Raw genomic sequence first — 18,028 nt, 5'->3', positions numbered from 1 at the left:
GGAAGCCAGATTCCAGCTGGACATCAGGAAAAACTCCCTGACTGTTAGAGCAGTACGACAGTGGAATCAGTTACCTAGGGAGGTTGTGGGCTCTCCCACACTAGAGACATTCAAGAGGCAGCTGGACAACCATCTGTCGGGGATGCTTTAGGGTGGATTCCTGCATTGAGCAGGGGGTTGGACTCGATGGCCTTGTAGGCCCCTTCCAACGTTGCTATTCTATGATTCTATGATTCTATGAGATTGCTGTCAAAGCTTCCACGCAAAGGTCAGAATCCTTTCAAGGAGCAAAAGATCTTTGGGATGAGGTGGAGATCCTGGGCGAGGATGAATCGGGAAGGATACAAGGGGAGAGAGAAGGGGGCAACAAGGCTGCAGCAGGCTTTGAAGGAAAGGACGAAGAGGATGGGCAGGCAGGAAGCCAGGCTTTAAGGAAGGGTGGTGGTGTTCCACAGGTCGAGAGGCCGAAACAATTTTAGCCGCAGAGTTTCAGCTCCAGGTGAGACGGCTGAGATGCAGCTGCTAAGCAGGAAGGCGGGAATACAAGAGAAATGAAGCACACCCAGGCTGAGCCTTTGAACGGTTGTGCAGATCACAGCAAAAAGAAGAAGGGGTCTGGGAAGGGATCTTCACTCTCCTCGTCTCATGACCCAGCAGCTGTCTAAACGCCATGTGGTTTGGGGTTTTTCTAACGTGGGTGGGGATTTCTGGGCCACCGAATTTGGGCTGAGTCATGTTGTTGTTTTTCTCAACCTGCCAAAGAAAGCCAAGGTGTCCCTTTTGTGAAAGTTGGGGAAGACCTAAAGTGTGATGCTCAACTGCAGGCTTCGCCTATTTATTTATTTATTTAATTTATTTATTTATTGCATTTATATCCCACCTTTTTTCCTCCAAGGAGCCCAAGGCGGCGTACATAATTCTCCTCCTCTCCATTCTATCCTCACAACAACAACCCTGTGAGGTGGGTTGGGCTGAGAGGCTGTGGCTGGCCCAAAGTCACCCAGTGGGTTTCCGTGGCCGAGTGGGGACTAGAAGCCAGATCTCCCGACTCCCAGTCCAATGCTCTAACCACTACACCACACTGGCTCGCATGTTTCTGTTCATAGAACGATCATAACGCAGGGATGGGCAACTCGTGCCCCTCAGGATGTTTCGGCCTGCAATTCCCATCAGTCCGAACCAACGTGGTGAGGGATTATGGGAGTTTCATAACTGTCCAAGGTGCAATGCATACTGATTAAAAACATAGTATACATGGTGCAACGGCACCCTCACACCCATGTTCCCCAGCAACTAGTGCACACAGGCTTATTGCCTTGAATACTGGAGATAGCACACTAATACTAAATACTAATAAAATGGTATGGCAGTAGTATTGGGCTTGAGTTGGGGATAAAGTTGAATATGTGAGAGTCTATTGGTATTACTTAATGTATGATTGTTTTTAATTAGAACAAGTGTTTGCATTTATTTATTTATTTATTTATTTAAAAAACACTATTTTAGCAACACAATTCTGTACAGGTTCACTTAGAAGTAAATCCCAGTGAGTTCAATGGAGCTTACTCCCAGGAAAACTGGTATAAAATTGCAGCCTAAGCTTCCAATAAAACTAAAAGGCAAATATAACTCAGAGAAATATATTGCCTCTGGTGTCATGGCCGCCGCCTCCAGTCCAGGTGGGAACTCACCCCACGTGACATGTTTCTAAGGTATGAGGAGCGAGAGCTTAGCTTGTTGCCTCTCGTGTCATGGCGACCTTTAGGGAGCGGTATGTGCGCCTGCGCAGAGAGGGGGCGAGCGTCGCCTTTCGTTCCATGGCCGGTGTTGGAGGCGACGCTTGGCGCGCCTGCGCAAAGCAAGCGAGTTGTCGCCTCTCGTGGCATGGCGGCCATGTGGCCCTAGGAGCTGCGCCTGCGCAGAGCGAAAAGAAGCCCCCCAAGGGGGGTGAAAGTTCAAAGGTGGGCAAGATGGCGGCGCCCATGTTGCAGGTGGCGAGGAGGTGACAGCTCGCAGGCTGCAGAAAGGAGGAGCAGGGGGCAAGAGGCGTGATGGGCCCCCCGGGCAGGGGCTCTGCGGTGGAGCATCATGGGGGGCGGGGGTGGTTGCCAGCCCCCCAAGGAGGGCGCTGGGCTACATCCAGGGGGGTGCTGCAGTCGCCCAGCCTCTGGAGAGGGTCCTGGGCGGTGCTGTTGGGGATCGGAGGCTCTTTTTGGAGGGTGCTCGGGGGGCTGCTGCTGACCCCCTTGGGGGTAGCGCCCAGAGGGCTTTCTCAGGGCCCCCCCAGAAAGGTGCTGGGCCCCCCCCAGGGTGCCCCTTCTTTTCGCACCAGAGGCCTGTTCACAGGGTGCTCACGAAAGGACCAGGCTGCCCCTGCCAACCCCAGGCGAGGCCCCCCCGGGGCCCCCCCACAGCACCTTCCTGGCCCTCCCCCCGGGCTTCCCTTCTGCGGGATCCTCCCGAGGCCTGGCCAAAGCAGCCGGGAGGAAGACCACCAGGGAGATCAAAGAAGCCGACGACGTTGCCCCCATCTTCCAGTACGTGGGGGGGCAAGCCAAGAGGAAGGACCGGGTCTTCGTCTGGGGCTTCTGCCACTCGGGGGCGTTGGGCATCCCCAACTTCATTGTGCCCGACGCTGGGTGGAAGAAGCGGAGGAAGATCCAACCCACTCCTTATCGCCTGGATGTGGAGGAGAAGGTGAGGGGGCAAAGAAGGGGGCGCCCACCCACCCCTTTTAAAAACGGGGGTGCAGGGACGGACCTTCCAAAGCAGATGACAGTAGAGGAGGGAAGAGTTTGAATCCTGTACAGCAGCCTTCCTCAACCTGGGGTGCTCCAGATGTGTTGGACTACAACTCCCAGAATGCCCCAGCCAGCTGGCTGGGGCATTCTGGGAGATGCAGTCCAACACATCTGGAGCCCCCAGGTTGAGGAAGGCTGATCTAGAACAGCCTTCCTCAACCTGGGGCGCTCCAGATGTGTTGGACTGCATCTCCCAGCTGGCTGGGGCATTCTAGGAGTTGTAGTCCAACACATCTGGAGCGCCCCAGGTTGAGGAAGGCTGCTGTACAGCATCGTTTTGTTGGACTGGTAAGAACTGTAATTCAGCTGCAAGTTTGGAGAAGTCTGCTAAAGGGGTTAGGAGTGGACTAGGATTGTGGAGACCCCTGCTTAAATCCTCACTGGGGCAGGATCTACACGACTGCATTATAACAGGATTGTTTAGCTTGGGGGGCAGGATAGAGGTGTACAAAATTATGCCTGGTGTGGAGAATGTGGACGGGGAGACATTTTTCTCCCTCTCTCAAAGTACTAGCGCCCAATGGGGGTCATCCCATGAAGCTGATGGGTGGGAGATCCAGGACAAATAAAAGGAAGGACTTCTTCACACAGCGCAGAGTTAAATGATGGAACTCACCGCCACAAGATGTGGTGATGGCCACCAAATTGGATGGCTTTAAAAGGGGCTTGGATCAATTCCTGGAGGCAAAGGCTATCAAGGTCTGCTAGCCCTGATGGTTGTGTGCTATCTCCAGTGTTCGAGGCAATAATGCTGTGTGCACCAGTTGCTGGGGAACATGGGCGGGAGGGTGCTGTTGCACCAGGTCCTGCTTGTTCATCCCTGGCCGATGGCTGGTTGGCCACTGTGTGAACGGAGTGCTGGACTAGATGGACCCTTGGTCTGATCCAGCATCAGGGCACTTCTGATGTTCGTATTGGTCCACTGACAACTGTTGTGGCCCAGGACACATTCCATATGCCGTTCTGAACCGCCTTACTAGTGTCATACCCTCCTTGGTGTAGATCTGGCCTGGGTCATGAAGCCAAAGAGGGTGACATTGAGCCAACCCTCTGTGTCTTAGCCTACTTTCCTCATAGGCTTGTTGCAAGCATAAAATGTGGGTCAGAGCCGTCTATGCTGCCCTGAGTGCTGTCATGGCTTGGTGGCTGAACACGTACTTTTTAAGGACAAGGATTTCGGTTCATTCATCTGCATCTTCATTTGTGCAGTAGTGTTCTAAATGGCCAGACTGTTCAGCCAGACTGAGACCTCTGCTTCTATCTCATTTTGATAGATCTCTTCTGCTGCCTGTGGCTATGGTTTCACACTGCTGTCCTCCCGGACGACGGACCTCACCAAGGTCTGGGGCATGGGGCTGAACAAGGATTCCCAGATCGGATTCCATCGGAGCAGGAGCAATCGGGGTCAGTATGCACTGGTAACTTTCCGATTAGACTACTGCAATGCACTTTACGTGGGGCCGCCCTTGAAGACGACTCAGAAGTTGCAGCTAGTGCAAAATGCAGCAGCTAGACTGCTGGCGGGTACATCTTACAGAGACCACATAACACCGGTCTTAAAGGAACAACACTGGCAGCTAAACACATCTACCCTCTAAACCCGATCACCAACCGAACCCCTCAAATCGCTCAGCTCCCCCATATATAGACTTCTCCCCCTTTCCACAGCATCACCAGCCACGCCCACTCAGTCCAACATTCCGCACTCTCTCTCTAGACATACTCACGCAGACATACCTAAGGGAATAGAAATGTGGGTAACGCCGCAGACAGCATGCTAAAACTGGGGTGCCATCACTGAGAAGCCCCTTTCCCTGGTAGCCACCAATCTCAGTTGTGATGGCAGGAGCACCCGCAAGGATATCATATCCTTTTCCCTTCCTGAAATCTCTAGCTGCAATACGCTGAAAAGATAACCATGTTGGCACCAGGTGGGCCTTGCTGGGGAGTTCATTTCATAATTGGGGGCCACCACCAAGAAGACCCTTCCCTTGTTGGCACTTTCCAGGTCTCCTTTAGAGGAGGCAACTGGAGGAGGGCCTTAGACAAGGAGGGCAGTGTACGGGTAGGTAGTCAGTGCGAGATATGTGCTGACTGCTGTTTTGACTGTGCAAGCCATAGCATGAACATGCCACAGCCTGTTGTGTTGTGCGAACCCAGGGTTTTGAGGTTAAACCCTCAAAATGGCAGCCGGTGTACACCCAAGTGAACTATAACCCACAGGAGCATACTGAGATGTGCAAACCGGGTCTCTGTTGTCTTTTCTGCAACAGCCCAAGTTATCTGCCTTTCTGGAACTCGCCGTGACGTTCCTATGCAATGTGTTTGTCTTTTCTTTAATTCCACATACAAAAAAGCAAAAGGCTACGAATACGTCTTGGAACCCAGCCCCATCCCGCTGCCCCTGGACCAGCCGCAGCAGACCCGGGTTTTGCAGGTGTCCTGCGGGAGAGCGCATTCCTTGGTGCTGACGGATGCTGAAGGAGGTACGGCGGCGGCACGTGGTCACAAGCAGGGCGTTGTCTTGCAGTTACGCGTTTTCCCAAAGTTTTGGGCGGCGGCTGTGTCTCTGTGCGCGTGCCTCTAAGCTTGTTCTACCTTTTCTTCCCCACAAAACCAGGCCCAATAACCAATTCCACCCTGCAGCCAGGGGGATCCAGTTTTTTAAGCCGTCAACACATCCTCCTTAAATGTTTTCATAATGGCCGAATGGTGGGAGGTTGGCCGGCAGCCAAAGGAGAAATCTCTTTTTATCCTGAGCCTGGCAATTTCTCTCTCTCTCTCTTTCTCTCTTTGTCCATGGATGGGTGAGGCGTAGTATTGGTCTGACGGCATCCCTTAACTGTGTTTCAGTCTTCAGCATGGGCAACAACTCCTATGGCCAGTGCGGCCGGAAAGTGATTGAAGGCGAAATTTACAGGTGAGAACGTCAACCTTCAAATGTATTTCTAGAGCAGGTTTGCCAAACTCTAAAGCAGTGGTTCTCAACCTTCCTAATGCCGCGACCCTTGAATACAGTTCCTCATGTTGCGGTGACCCCCAACCATAACATTATTTTCGTTGCTACTTCCTAACTTCGTAATTTTGCTACTGTTATGAATCGTCATGTAAATATCTGATAGGCAGGATGCATTTTCATTGTTACAAATTGAACATAATTAAAGCATAGTGATTAATCACAAAAACAAGATGTAATTACATCTTGTGAAATATTTTTTTCTAATTACAAATAAATGACCATCGGAAATATGTGTTTTCCGATGGTCTTAGGCGACCCCTGTGAAAGGGGTCGCGACCCATAGGTTGAGAACCGCTGCTCTAAATGATCCACGGGGCAACGTTGGAAGTGCCTACAGACTGTTTCTCCCTCTAGCCCAATGTAGTCTACTGCAACATTACGTAAGCGAGTTATTATTATTATTATTATTATTATTTATTTATATAGCACCATCAATGTACATGGTGCTGTACAGAGTAAAACAGTAAATAGCAAGACCCTGCCGCATAGGCTTACAATCTAATAGAATTGTTCTGGATGAGGTTACGCTCCCTCTGAAGGAGCAAGTGCGTAGCTTGGGAGTACTCCTAGATTCATCGTTGTCACTGGAGGCCCGGCTGGACTCCGCGGCACGGAGTACTTGGCATCAGATTCGGCTGATCCCCCAGCTAGGGCCTTTCCTGGACAGGGCATCCTGGGAGACATGGGCTTTTCCAGAGCTCTCCCTCCAAGGGCATCCTGGGGACCACGGACTTTTCCAAAAACGCTGACTGCAGCCAGGAAATCAGAAGACGTTGACTTCTTGGGAGGAGAGCAATGACAAATCTTGATAAAATAGTTAAGAGCAGAGACACCACACTGACAACAAAGGTCCGCATAGTTAAAGCAATGGTATTCCCCGTAGTAACCTATGGCTGCGAGAGCTGGACCATAAGGAAGGCTGAGCGAAGGAAGATAGATGCTTTTGAACTGGGGTGTTGGAGGGAAATGCTGAGAGTGCCTTGGACCGCAAGAAGATCAAACCAGTCCATACTCCAGGAAATCAAGCCAGATGGCTCACTTGAGGGAATGGTATTAAAGGCAAAACTGAAGTACTTTGGCCACATAAGGAGAAGACAGGACACCCTGGAGAAGAGGCTGATGCTAGGGAAAGTGGAAGGCAAAAGGAAGAGGGGCCGACCAAGGGCAAGATGGATGGAGGATATTCTGGAGGGGACAGACTTGACCTTGGGGGAGCTAGGGGTGGCGACAGCCGACAGAAAGCTCTGGCGTGGGCTGGTCCAGGAAGTCACGAGGAGTCGGAAGCAACTGAACAAATAAACAACAACAAAGGTGGTGGTGGGGAGAGAATTCACTTTGCAAGCCCCATCTGGAAGGGTCTGCAGTTTCTCTGTTGGAGCTGTGATGTTGGCGACCTCAGAAAGGAAGTGTTCCGGGAGCGTTTTCTAGCCTGCTGGGTGAGGTTCTGCAGGATCCAAAGTCCTCCTGTGTCCCTGACACTTCTCTGGAGCACACGGGAAGGACCTAGAATCATTCATTTCCCTGCCGTTGGGGTTTTGAAGAGGAAAACTGGAAAAGGAAGAAAGGAAAGGAAAATGCTCCTTCTCCTTCCCTTTCACTCTGCTGGTGCGCGTGCTGCAGGCCTTGGATTCATCGCCACACCCCTATTCGCCAGCAGGAGTAAACCTCTTTCAATAAATCAGTCAACTAAGGTCCCCTTAAGCCATTATTTAAACCGGGAAGCTGCCCAAAGTGCAGTGCCAGAAAGGCAGTACAGAAAAATGTCGGAAATGAAATGCTGTCGCTTTAAAACCTTGTCCGGAATGAGTTGGGCATCTCTCCTAATTCCTTCCTTTTAAAAAACGAAGTAAAAATTCCGCAGTACCCCTACGTGCTCGCCTGATTTGCTTTCTTTGTTACGATCTCTTCCCGGCGAAATACAGCGAGAGCCAGCTGATTAACAGACTGCAAGGATTTGAAGGTCGCGTCGTCCAAGTAAGTCATTCTTTTGGGGGTTCGTATGTTATTTCTGGTGCGCTTCTTCCTGTGGAATTGGATCGATTTCTATGGGCTGCCTTATGCCACGTCAGGCTCTTGGTCTGCCTAGCCCAGTATTGCAGACACTGACAGGCAGTAGCTCTCAGGGGTTTTTTTAGGCAGAGGTGTTTCCAAACCATACATGGTGCGTTTTAAGGATGTTTTAAGGATGTTTTAATAGTGTATGGCGTGTTTTTAATGTGTATTTTACATTATGGTTTTTTTTTTACTGTATGTTTTTATCTGTACCTGAGATCTTAGTGATATAGGGCGGGATATAAATATTTTAAATAAATAAATGAATAATACTTTGAATGGTTTTAGTTTTTGTGAACCGCCCAGGGAGCTTCGGCTATGGGGCGGTATAAAAATGCAATCAATAAATATATAAATAAATTCCTGGGACTGAACTTGGCACTCCCGGCCTGGAAAACGGGTTCCTTACCCCCGAGCTATGAATCTTCCCAAACAATGGTAGAAATCTGTTTGTCTTGTAAATCTGTTTTTCTTGAACTCTGTGTAATACACTGTGTAATACAGCAGGTAATAAATCCGAGCTGACGTGTGCTTTGTGGTAACAGAACACAAAGTAAAGTTTATTGAGATTGAACAGATCTTTGGTATTTCAATTTAGACCAAACCTGCTTATTTTTATATCTAAAACAACCATCCCAAGTCCCTTAAAGTCCTATCTTTTCTCACTCCTCACACCAAACACTCTCACGAAGCACAAGCCAGACTAAAACTCCCAGACTAAAACCAAACTTCAAAACTAAAACTAAAACTAAACTAACCCACAATCCCTTCAGCCAACCTATTTAACCCAGACATACCTAAGGGACAGACAGGTGGGTATTGCCACACAGTACGACAATGGAACCAGTGACCTAGGGAGGTGGTGGGCTCTCCCACACTAGAGGCCTTCAAGAGGCAGCTGGACAACCCTCTGTCAGGGATGCTTTAGGGTGGATTCCTGCATTGAGCAGGGGGTTGGACTTGATGGCCTTGTAGGCCCCTTCCAACTCTGCTATTCTAGGATTCTATGATCAGGAAAAACTTCCTGACTGTTAGAGCAGTACGACAATGGAACCAGTTTCCTAGGGAGGTTGTGGGCTCTCCCACACTAGAGGCCTTCAAGAGGCAGCTGGACAACCCTCTGTCAGGGATGCTTTAGGGTGGGTCCTTGCATTGAGCAGGGGGTTGGACTAGATGGCCTTCTACGCCCCTCCCAACTCTACCATTCTGGGATTTCCCACCATCCCTAGCCCTGCTCGCTGGCAATGATGGGAGTTGTAGTCTGAGACACCTGGAGGCCATCAAGTTGGGGAAGTGAAAATGATTTTTTACTGAAACACGATTCGCTATGGAAGGAATGTGGGGGTAACTGGCTTTGTAAGAATTTATTTCTTTATTTGATTGCCTGCCCAACTGGCAAACGCCCTTGGGATGGTTGCCTTACACTCCCTTTTCTGCTGCCTTTCCCCCGTGTAGGTGGCCTGTGGGCAGGACCACAGCCTCTTTCGGACAGAGAGGGGCGATGTCTACTCCTGCGGGTGGGGAGCTGACGGCCAAACAGGTAGGCTGTGCTGGTGCGTTACGATCAGCCCCCCCTCCCTCCCCCCCCCCCCGACTCTGCACCACACAAATGGAGGCTGCTGCCGGAAGCCACGCAACCGAGTTTGTTTGGCTTCCAAGATGGAGGTGTTCCACAACTTTGTACCTCTCCAGAACGCTATGGGGTGACCAAAGGGTGTTCTTCAGGGTGTTTTACTTTAGGGGTGGGGGGGGAAGTGTGTAAGGGAGTGCATGGGAGATGTGTACAGAATCATGCCTGGTGTGGAGAATGTGGACGGGGAGACATTTCATTTATTTATTTATTTATTTAGAATATTTATATATTTTGCTCCCCATTGAAAAAAATTCGGAGCGGTGTACAAGGTAAAATGAAAATAAAAACAGAATAAAACAGTTAAAACAAAATTTAAAAAAGAAGCAAAAATCAGAAATCCAAGGCTGCATGTTAAGGAAAGGCTTCTTGGAATAAAGATGTTTTCAGGAGGCGCCTAAAGGAGTACAAGGTTGGAGCCTGCCTGACCTCCAGAGGCAGGGAGTTCCACAGGAGGGGGGCCACCACGCTGAAGGCCCTTCCCCTGGTGGATTCCAATCGGAGGATGGGTCGATGTGGAACCACCAGAAGCAGGCCCTTGGATGACCTCAGTGACCGGGCAGGTTGGTAAGGGAGAAGGCGCTCTCTCAGGTATCCTGGTCCCAAGTTGTTTAGGGCTTTGTGCACAAGTCCAAGAACCTTCAACCTGGCCCGGTAGCAAATAGGCAGCCAGTGCAGTTCCCTCAACAGAGGAGTTCCATGCTGGAAATGGGCAGCTCCAGACAACAGCCGAGCTGCAGCGTTCTGCACTAGCTCCAGCTTCCGGAGCAGCTTCAAGGGCAGCCCCACGTAGAGCGCGTTGCAGTAATCCAGCCTTGAGGCTACCAGTGCCTGTACCACCGTGGCCAAGCGATCCCTGTCCAGGAGAGGCCGTAGTTGGCGAACCAACCGAAGATGGTAAAAGGCACTCCGAGCCGTGGCGGCTACTTGAGCTTCCAACAAGAGACATTTTCCTCCCTCTCTCTTAATACTAGATCCCAGTGGGGGTCATCCCATGAAGCTGGGTTGGTGGGAGATTCAGGTCAGATCGAAGGAAGGACTTCTCCTCACAGCGCCGAGTTGACACTACCACAAGACGTAGTGATGGCCACCCATTTGGATGGCTTGAAAAGGGGGTTGGATCAATTCCTGGAGGAGAAGGTTATCCATGGCTACTAGCCCTGATGGTTGTGCGCTATCTCCGGTATCAGAGGCAGTAAGCCTGCATACCCCAGTTGCTGGGGAACATGGGTGGGAGGGTGCTGTTGCACCCGTGTCCTGCCTTTTGGGCTTCCCATGATGGCATGGTAACAGTTGCTCAGCCACCTCTGGCTGCAGACTCCTTACGTAGACGACGGAGGCCTGAGAAGACGTAATGGAAGCTGTTCCTCTCCTGGAAACACATCTGGGGACTGTAAGTAGATCCGAGTCCTTTTCCAGGAAACATTTTCCCATCTCTCGCTGTGGCCAGGATGCAGGAATAGGCACAGAACGCATCCTAGAATACGTCGCAGGCTAAAACGGGCGGAGCGAAAGGAAGGTGAGAGAAAGTCAGCCCGGCTGGCGTCCCGTCAGAAGCTGCCTCAGAACTGGCCTCTCTGAAGTTAACGCGTCGAACGGACAATTGTCCCGCTTAGTTTGCATAGTTTTGCCTGGGGGGAAAGTTCTTAGAGATTAGACTCTCTTCAGGCGGGAAGAGACGTTTATTGCTTGAATAAAGCTTTGTGGATTACTTAGCAGGCCTCCTTATTGTCTCCCATGAAGGCAGGAGGTTTCGGAGAAACATGACAATGGGTTCCCTGTCGTCCCCTGCAGGTATCCCAGTTTCACTGCCCTGCTGATTAGTCACTGGACCATCCAGTTTGCTACAGACGAGGACGTCTCTTTCTCCCTTTCTAAACCAGGCCTCGGCCATTACGACATCGCCAGCGCCCCCACAAAGGTCGGCGGTGACATCGCCGGCGTCCGCATCGTTCAGGTTACCAGCTACGGCGATTGCTGCCTTGCCGTGTCGGAAGACGGCGACCTCTTTGGCTGGGGGAACTCCGAGTACCTGCAGCTGGCTTCAATTACTGAGTCAACCCAGGTTCGGATGGGATTTTCGCGTCTGTAATGCGTGTGCTGCGTTAAACGAGGGAGGGCTGAGCCGGCCCTGCCATGAAACGGGGTGAGGTGGCCGCTCAGTTGGCTAATTTTGAGTGTCGTGCAAGGGCAGAAGACACTTATTGAATTTATTATTGTATTTTTATGTGTGGGATTGTCTGCGTCAGGTTCCCCAACAACTTGACCAGCTTTGCAATTTTTTGTTCCTGCTCCATCAGTAAAATGTTTCGGCCGGGCCCTCTAGTATTGGTTCTGCCTGCTCCCGGGATCTCCTGTGTGTCATTTAGATGCCCAGGAATGACCCTGGGACGATCCCGGGATAAACCTTAGGTGTAGTTAAGGCCGTAGTTATCTAACACTGCAGTCGTATGTGTGTCTACTCAGAAACAAATCCTATTAGTTAAATAGGGCTTATTCCCAAGTAAGTATGCATAGGATTGCAGCCTAAAGTATTTAAGCACCTGGGAATAAATAATAGGCAAAGAACAGTTTAAGTAAACAGAAAGAAAAAAATATGACACTAAATTCCATTCCTCCACTAGTTCTCAAAAGCTAGAGGAGACTTCAGTATGGAGACTTCCACTCCACCGAGCAGGCTCAAGGCACCATTTTGGAGGTTGGAATTTCTCCGGCTGGAACAGGAATCCGGGATTCTTGACTGACTGGCCGGGGCATTTTGGAAATGCTTGGAAACCAGAACATTCCAGGTTTTCCAGGACGTATGGCAACCCTAGCTGAGTTGCCTCTTCAAACTTAAAATGTGCAACTCTTTATGTGCAAGTCCTAAAAAAATACCCACCAGCGTTGTATTCCAAATTTCCATCCTTCGTAGGTCAACGTGCCAAGACACCTGCCCTTCAAGGTCGGGAGAGTGAAGGAGGTTTCCTGTGGGGGGACGGTCAACGCCCTCTTGAACGGTGAGCCCTTTCTGGAGGGGACTTCTCCGAACCCGGGGCACTGCTTTAAATAACGCAAGACCCAGTTTTACTACCATGGGGATAAGCAGAACCGAATTCCTGCCAAGCCCGGGGCTGTCTGGGGTAGCCTGATCGCGGCAGACGTCCCGCGACCCTTTTGTTATTTCAAGCATTTTAATCATGTCTTCCCAAGCCTGGCGCCTTCTGGGTGTGGTGGCCTGCAATTCCTATCATCCCCATGCTGGCTGGGGATGGTGGAATTGTAGTCCACCCTATTTGGAGGGGAGCCAGTTTGGAGAAGGTTTGTCCTTCTCTGTAGGTTCTAGATGGCAAGGGTTTTTTTGGGGGGTGCGGGGAGAATTGGGTAGAATTTAAACGAGGGGACACGTGAGGCTGCCAGCTGAACCATCTTGGCTGGGGAGGGGGGGTCTGGTTGACTTCACGTTGCAAAGAAGAAGCACGTATCCCTACCAAACTTATTTTCCTAACCCAAACCAGAGGAGGGCCACGTCTTCGTGTGGGGCTACGGGATCCTCGGGAAAGGACCGAAGCTGATGGAAACCGCTACCCCCGAAATGATCCCACCCACCCTCTTTGGCTCGTCGGACCTCAACCCAGACATCCGCGTGGCTCGGATCCGTTGTGGACTCAACCAGTTTGCTGCGATCACCAGTAAGTGCCTTCCAGTGTCTTGTCATAAGCAATTCCCACGGAGTTCAAAGAGACTTGCTTCCCAGGAAGTGTGTACAGGGTTACAGATGTCCATTTACAGTTGTCTGGGAAATTGTCTATTTATGTGGCCTGGATTAAGTCCAGCACTGGGTTAGTAAAGGGTGCGTTTGACACATCCCCCATCCTCTCCCCACCCCCAAGTCCTCCCCTAGTATCCCATCAGCCATTGCTCTGAAAAACAACCCTGCTGTGTGGACTGGAACAGCTGCCGCCACTTCGGCCGCTCTTGCCAGGGGACTCTGTAGTTGCCCCAAATAACTCTAAGCTGGATGGGGCTTTATCCCAGGGCGATCCCGGGATCAGGGAAGGATGATCCCTCCCCTTGCCCCGGGATACAGCCCTCCTCTTTGGCCCCGGTTTTTCTGCAGTCCCGGGCTGAGCCTCAGACCACAGAACTATGAAGTTGACCCGACTCCGTGCGATTCCTCGCGAGGAGCCAGGAGCCGCGCACGGGGCGCAGTGCTCCTCAGGAGCGCTGCACCCATTGGGGGTAGGGTGGGGGAATTGGGGAACGTAATTTAAATTTAAAAAAGGACTTACCTTTTGCGCACGAGCGTTCGTGCGCTGCTGGCCCTTTAATTTTTTTTAAAAATGGCGGGCGCGACGCCTCTCCTTCTGAAGTCGTCGCGTGTCACGTGTAGACAGAGGAGGGATCTCGCGTTACACACAACGTGAGATCTTCCCTCCTCCGTCGCGGGATAACAGGTAGGTCTAGCTAAGGCCTAAAGGAAGTATCCCAGGTGCTCACCTGGGACACGTCTTTTAGAGTTCTGTTGGGTTCGGATCAGGAGTCTGGAAACAAAGCCCTATTTATTTATTTATTTATTACATTTCTATACCGCCCAATAGCCGGAGAGAGACTGAAGAGAGACTGAAAGAACTGGGCATGTTTAGCCTGGAGAAGAGAAGATTGAGGGGGGACATGAGAGCACTCTTCAAAGACTTGAAAGGTTGTCTCACAGAAGAGGGCCAGGATCTCTTCTCGATCCTCCCAGAGTGCAGGACACGGAATAACGGGCTCAAGTTAAAGGAAGCCACATTCCGGCTGGACAGCAGGAAAAACTTCCTGACTGTTAGAGCAGTACGACAATGGAACCAGTTCCCTAGGGAGGTTGTGGGCTCTCCCACACTAGAGGCCTTCAAGAGGCAGCTGGACAGCCATCTGTCAGGGATGCTTTAGGGTGGATTCCTGCATTGAGCAGGGGGTTGGATTCGATGGCCTTGTAGGCCCCTTCCAACTCTGCTATTCTATGATTCTGTGATCAGGGCTAGTAGCTTTGGATAGCCTTCCCCTCCAAGAATTTATCCCACCCCCTTTGGAAGCCATCTAGATTGGCGGCCCTCACTGCATCTTGTGGTAGTGAGTTCCATAGTTTAACCATGCTCTGTGTAAAGAAGGACTTCCTTTTATTTGTCCTGAATCTCCCACCAATCGGCTTCCTGTCTCTCGTGTTTTGAGAGAGGGAGAAAAAGGTCTCCCTAGCCACATTCTCCATCCCATCTTGAGGGACCGTTTGCTATTTTGGTTTACAGACCGCGGAGAGCTCTTCGTGTGGGGCAAGAACGTGCGCGGATGCCTGGGGATTGGCAGAATGGAAGACCAGTACTTCCCATGGAGGGTAAGCAGGCTCCTTGGAAGGGCTACAACGGTTGACAGCAACCCGAAGAAGAATTGGGCAGCACCACCGGCGTATATGATCTCAGGAACCTCAACGCCAAGTCAACAGAGCCTGGCTGCGTTTGGACATCACGCTACCGATGGGTTAGCCAAGGGTGAATGAGCCTAGCCTTCCTCAGGGTTCATGCTCTCCTCCTTTCCATCCCCTTTTCCCATTGAGCAGGGGGTTGGACTAGATGGCCTTTTAGGCCCCTTCCAACTCTACTATTCTATGATTCTATGTGGTGTCTGGAAGTGGTTTTGATTAACCACAGCTTGCTGCTTCACCCAACTCTGGCAAACTGCGGTTAATCTGAGCCATTTTTAGACCTGAACAAGCCAACATCGAAGTTGGCTTGTTTGAAACTAACCATAGTTAAGCTTGACCACAGGTTTAAGGTTAATCAACCACGGAAGCTTCCAGACTCCTCCTCCCAGAGGAGGAGAGGGCAGGGGGGAAAGGTTTGAGTTGTTGGAAGGCGACCTCGTTCACGTCGCGCAAAACCATACGCTAGCGTGATGTTCGGACGCAGCCGTTCTAGACCGGGGTTTTGTCCGCAACGTGGGCGATGCTCATACGATTGCAGGAACATTCAGAGTCACGTGAAACTCTCAAGCTTAAAGCAGTGGTCAGTGTTGTCAATCGAACAATTTCGGTGCAAGTGCAAGACTTTGGGGGAGCGCCCCCCCAAACTATCCCCCCCCAAAGGGCATCGTTTCACACATGCACCTCTCAACAGCTACTTTGGTACCATTGGGAAGTATTCTTTCATGCAGCAGATAATTAACTTAAGCTTTCTGGCTTAACCAGTGTGGTTAAAGCCGTGGCTTAAGGTGTCTTCTGAACGCAGCCTGGCTTTCTGGCTTAACCAGTGTGGTTAAAGCCGTGGCTTAAGGTGTCTTCTGAACGCAGCCTGGCTTTCTGGCTTAACCAGCGTGGTTAAAGCCGTGGCTTAAGGTGTCTTCTGAACGCAGCCTGGCTTTCTGGCTTAACCAGTGTGGTTAAAGCCGTGGCTTAAGGTGTCTTCTGAACGCAGCCTGGCTTTCTGGCTTAACCAGTGCGGTTAAAGCCGTGGCTTAAGGTGTCTTCTGAACGCAGCCTGGCTTTCTGGCTTAACCAGTGTGGTTAAAGCCGTGGCTTAAGGTGTCTTCTGAATGCAGCCTGGCTTTCTGGCTTAACCAGTGTGGTTAAAGCCGTGGCTTAAGGTGTCTTCTGAATGGGGCCATTGAGGTAAACATGTAGCTTTAATAGACAAAGGTTTATCCCGAAACGCCCCCCTCCACAGGACCCTGACAGGATAAAACCCAAAACTGGATGCTTGAGGGTAACCACATGGGTCCCCTGGAGGCAGCTGCCTGGCTATGCCAAAGCCCGGGTGGTTCAGACAGGACAGGATGGCGAGCTGCCGTTTATGGGATGGAGCATAAGTGTTCCTGTCTGTTCATGTCGTGCTGATTTCTAAATTGTCCTGTTGTGGGGTTGAGAGAAAGAAGTGTTTAAGACAGTCTAAAAATAAAGCGTTTCTGGCCTTGTCCAGTCACGAAGGAGAAAAGAAACATTTATTTTAGCGGATGGTTTTCTTTCCTGTCTAGGTGACGGTGCCAGGCGAGGTGGTGGACGTGGCGTGTGGCGTCGACCACATGGTCACTCTGGCGAAATCCTTTGTTTAGCAGAAGCGCCTGACCAGGCCGGGAAAATACGACCGTTTTATGAACGTTTTCTGCTTGGCAATATCGTCGGCCCTGCTGTCGTGATGCCGGCCGGTCCCAGAGTTCCTTGCAAGCGGATTAAGGGAGAACAAGCCGTAGTGGCCGCCCCGAGGGGAGCAGCAGAAGTGTGCCATTTCGGACGCTGGGCCTACACTGCCCAAACCAGCCCCCTCGCGGACTTCGGAACCGAAGACTCTTGTTCGACGGGGTTGGAATCGAGAGTTTTACCTCCGCAAATAATTGCTGAGGACTTGGGAAAGTGTGAGGGAAGGGTGTGAGGCTGAGTCCAAACAACTGGGGCTGTTGAATGATCTATCATGTTCCAAGGATGCTCTTCCGAGATGACCACGGAACGCCGTTTTTCTTTCGAACGTTCAACTCATTATCGTAACGAGCAACTCACAAAAGTCTGTCTGACTCCCGTTCCACAAAAGGGAGAGACGTCTCAGGACGCTGTAGAAAAGCTTCTCGTACAAAAGCCCGACGCGTTTCGGCTTCTGGTTTCTTTAAGGTCCTTCTTCAGGTTTTTATCAAGTCTGCACAAATGATTAACCACAAATAAGTCTTGTGACGGCGGCTAGAAGTCCTTAAAAACAACAACCAGGAGGCGGAAACGCGTCGGGGCTTTTGAACAAGAAACTTTTCTACTTTCTGCGTCATTGTGCAAGAGCCCTTCTCTTGTTTCCGACACGCCAGAATTCTCAGCCGTTCTGGCTCGGCCTTTCGTAACCGTCGCGTTTTCCCGTCACATCGACGAACGGAAAAAGTAACGAACAACACGGTTGCGTTTAGCTTCAGAGCTGAATGTCAGAAAACCTTCAAAGTTGTTTAATGCCAAAGATTTCACCCTCTCCCTCTCCTCCCCCCCACTTGGAGATACTTTTTTTTAAAAAATTATTTTCTTAAAAGCTATCAGGAGTTATTTGCCTATTCAGCAGTCTTTGAGAGTTTCTCATTTCCTTCATGGCACGGCAATCGTTCTCCCATGCTCTCTTTGGAGTAAAATAAAAGATGAAAATAAAAATTACCCCCCTCCCCCAAGAAAATACTGAGAAGAAGAATTCTTTGTCGTAAAATGCACCCAAAGTTGCCTCCAAATGGTTCCTAATGTTTTTCGCCTTGACTGACTTGGAGTGCATTGATTACACCGTTTATATTTTCTTCTGGTACCTATGGAAGAAACAAAATGGCAAATTATGATTGAAATGCACAAATCTAGGGATAAAAAGATTAAAAGTCAACTGGGCACTAGATGGATAATGCTACTTCTAATAAACTGATTAAAGATATTTTATTTATGTACTTATGTATTTATTATATTTTTATACTGGCCAATAGCCGAAGCTCTCGGGGGGTTCACAAAAATTAAAAATTATTAAATCTTAGATGCTTTTGAACGGTGGTGTTGGAGGAAAATTCTGAGAGTGC

The 18,028-nt window shown here is 50.4% G+C and overlaps 2 protein-coding genes across 2 annotated transcripts in view; one reads left to right on the top strand and one right to left on the bottom strand.

Moving 5' to 3' along the window:
- The first annotated feature begins 1,751 nt into the window (after positions 1-1,751).
- Positions 1,752-17,902, top strand: RCC1L (RCC1 like). Its single transcript, XM_063146802.1, has 12 exons — positions 1,752-1,991; positions 2,257-2,697; positions 4,076-4,205; positions 5,159-5,287; positions 5,655-5,721; positions 7,743-7,794; positions 9,328-9,412; positions 11,386-11,567; positions 12,417-12,501; positions 13,000-13,173; positions 14,767-14,852; positions 16,484-17,902. The coding sequence occupies exons 1-12, from the start codon at positions 1,752-1,754 to the stop codon at positions 16,559-16,561; spliced, it is 1,749 nt and encodes a 582-aa protein (XP_063002872.1). The 3' UTR covers positions 16,562-17,902.
- CASTOR2 (cytosolic arginine sensor for mTORC1 subunit 2) overlaps positions 17,388-18,028 on the bottom strand; it is a 35,840-nt gene continuing 35,199 nt past the window's right edge. The window contains exon 9 of the mRNA XM_063146720.1: positions 17,388-17,770. Coding sequence (XP_063002790.1) covers positions 17,705-17,770 — 66 coding nt within the window. The 3' untranslated portion in view covers positions 17,388-17,704. The remainder of the gene's footprint in view (positions 17,771-18,028) is intronic.

Source organism: Elgaria multicarinata, chromosome 22, assembly GCF_023053635.1.
Source record: "Elgaria multicarinata webbii isolate HBS135686 ecotype San Diego chromosome 22, rElgMul1.1.pri, whole genome shotgun sequence".
Classification (NCBI taxonomy): Eukaryota; Metazoa; Chordata; class Lepidosauria; order Squamata; family Anguidae; genus Elgaria; species Elgaria multicarinata.
Note: the sequence above shows the minus strand (reverse complement) of the source record. Positions and strands in the feature narration are given on the sequence as shown.

What these genes read in the sequence shown, in the direction of transcription:
- RCC1L (XM_063146802.1), top strand. Translation starts at nt 1,752, where the DNA reads ATGGCGACCTTTAGGGAGCGGTATGTGCGCCTGCGCAGAGAGGGGGCG. An exon ending in GCTGACGGATGCTGAAGGAG is followed by an intron (nt 5,288 to 5,654) that starts GTACGGCGGCGG and finishes ACTGTGTTTCAG; the next exon opens with TCTTCAGCATGGGCAACAAC. An exon ending in GGTCAACGCCCTCTTGAACG is followed by an intron (nt 12,502 to 12,999) that starts GTGAGCCCTTTC and finishes AACCCAAACCAG; the next exon opens with AGGAGGGCCACGTCTTCGTG.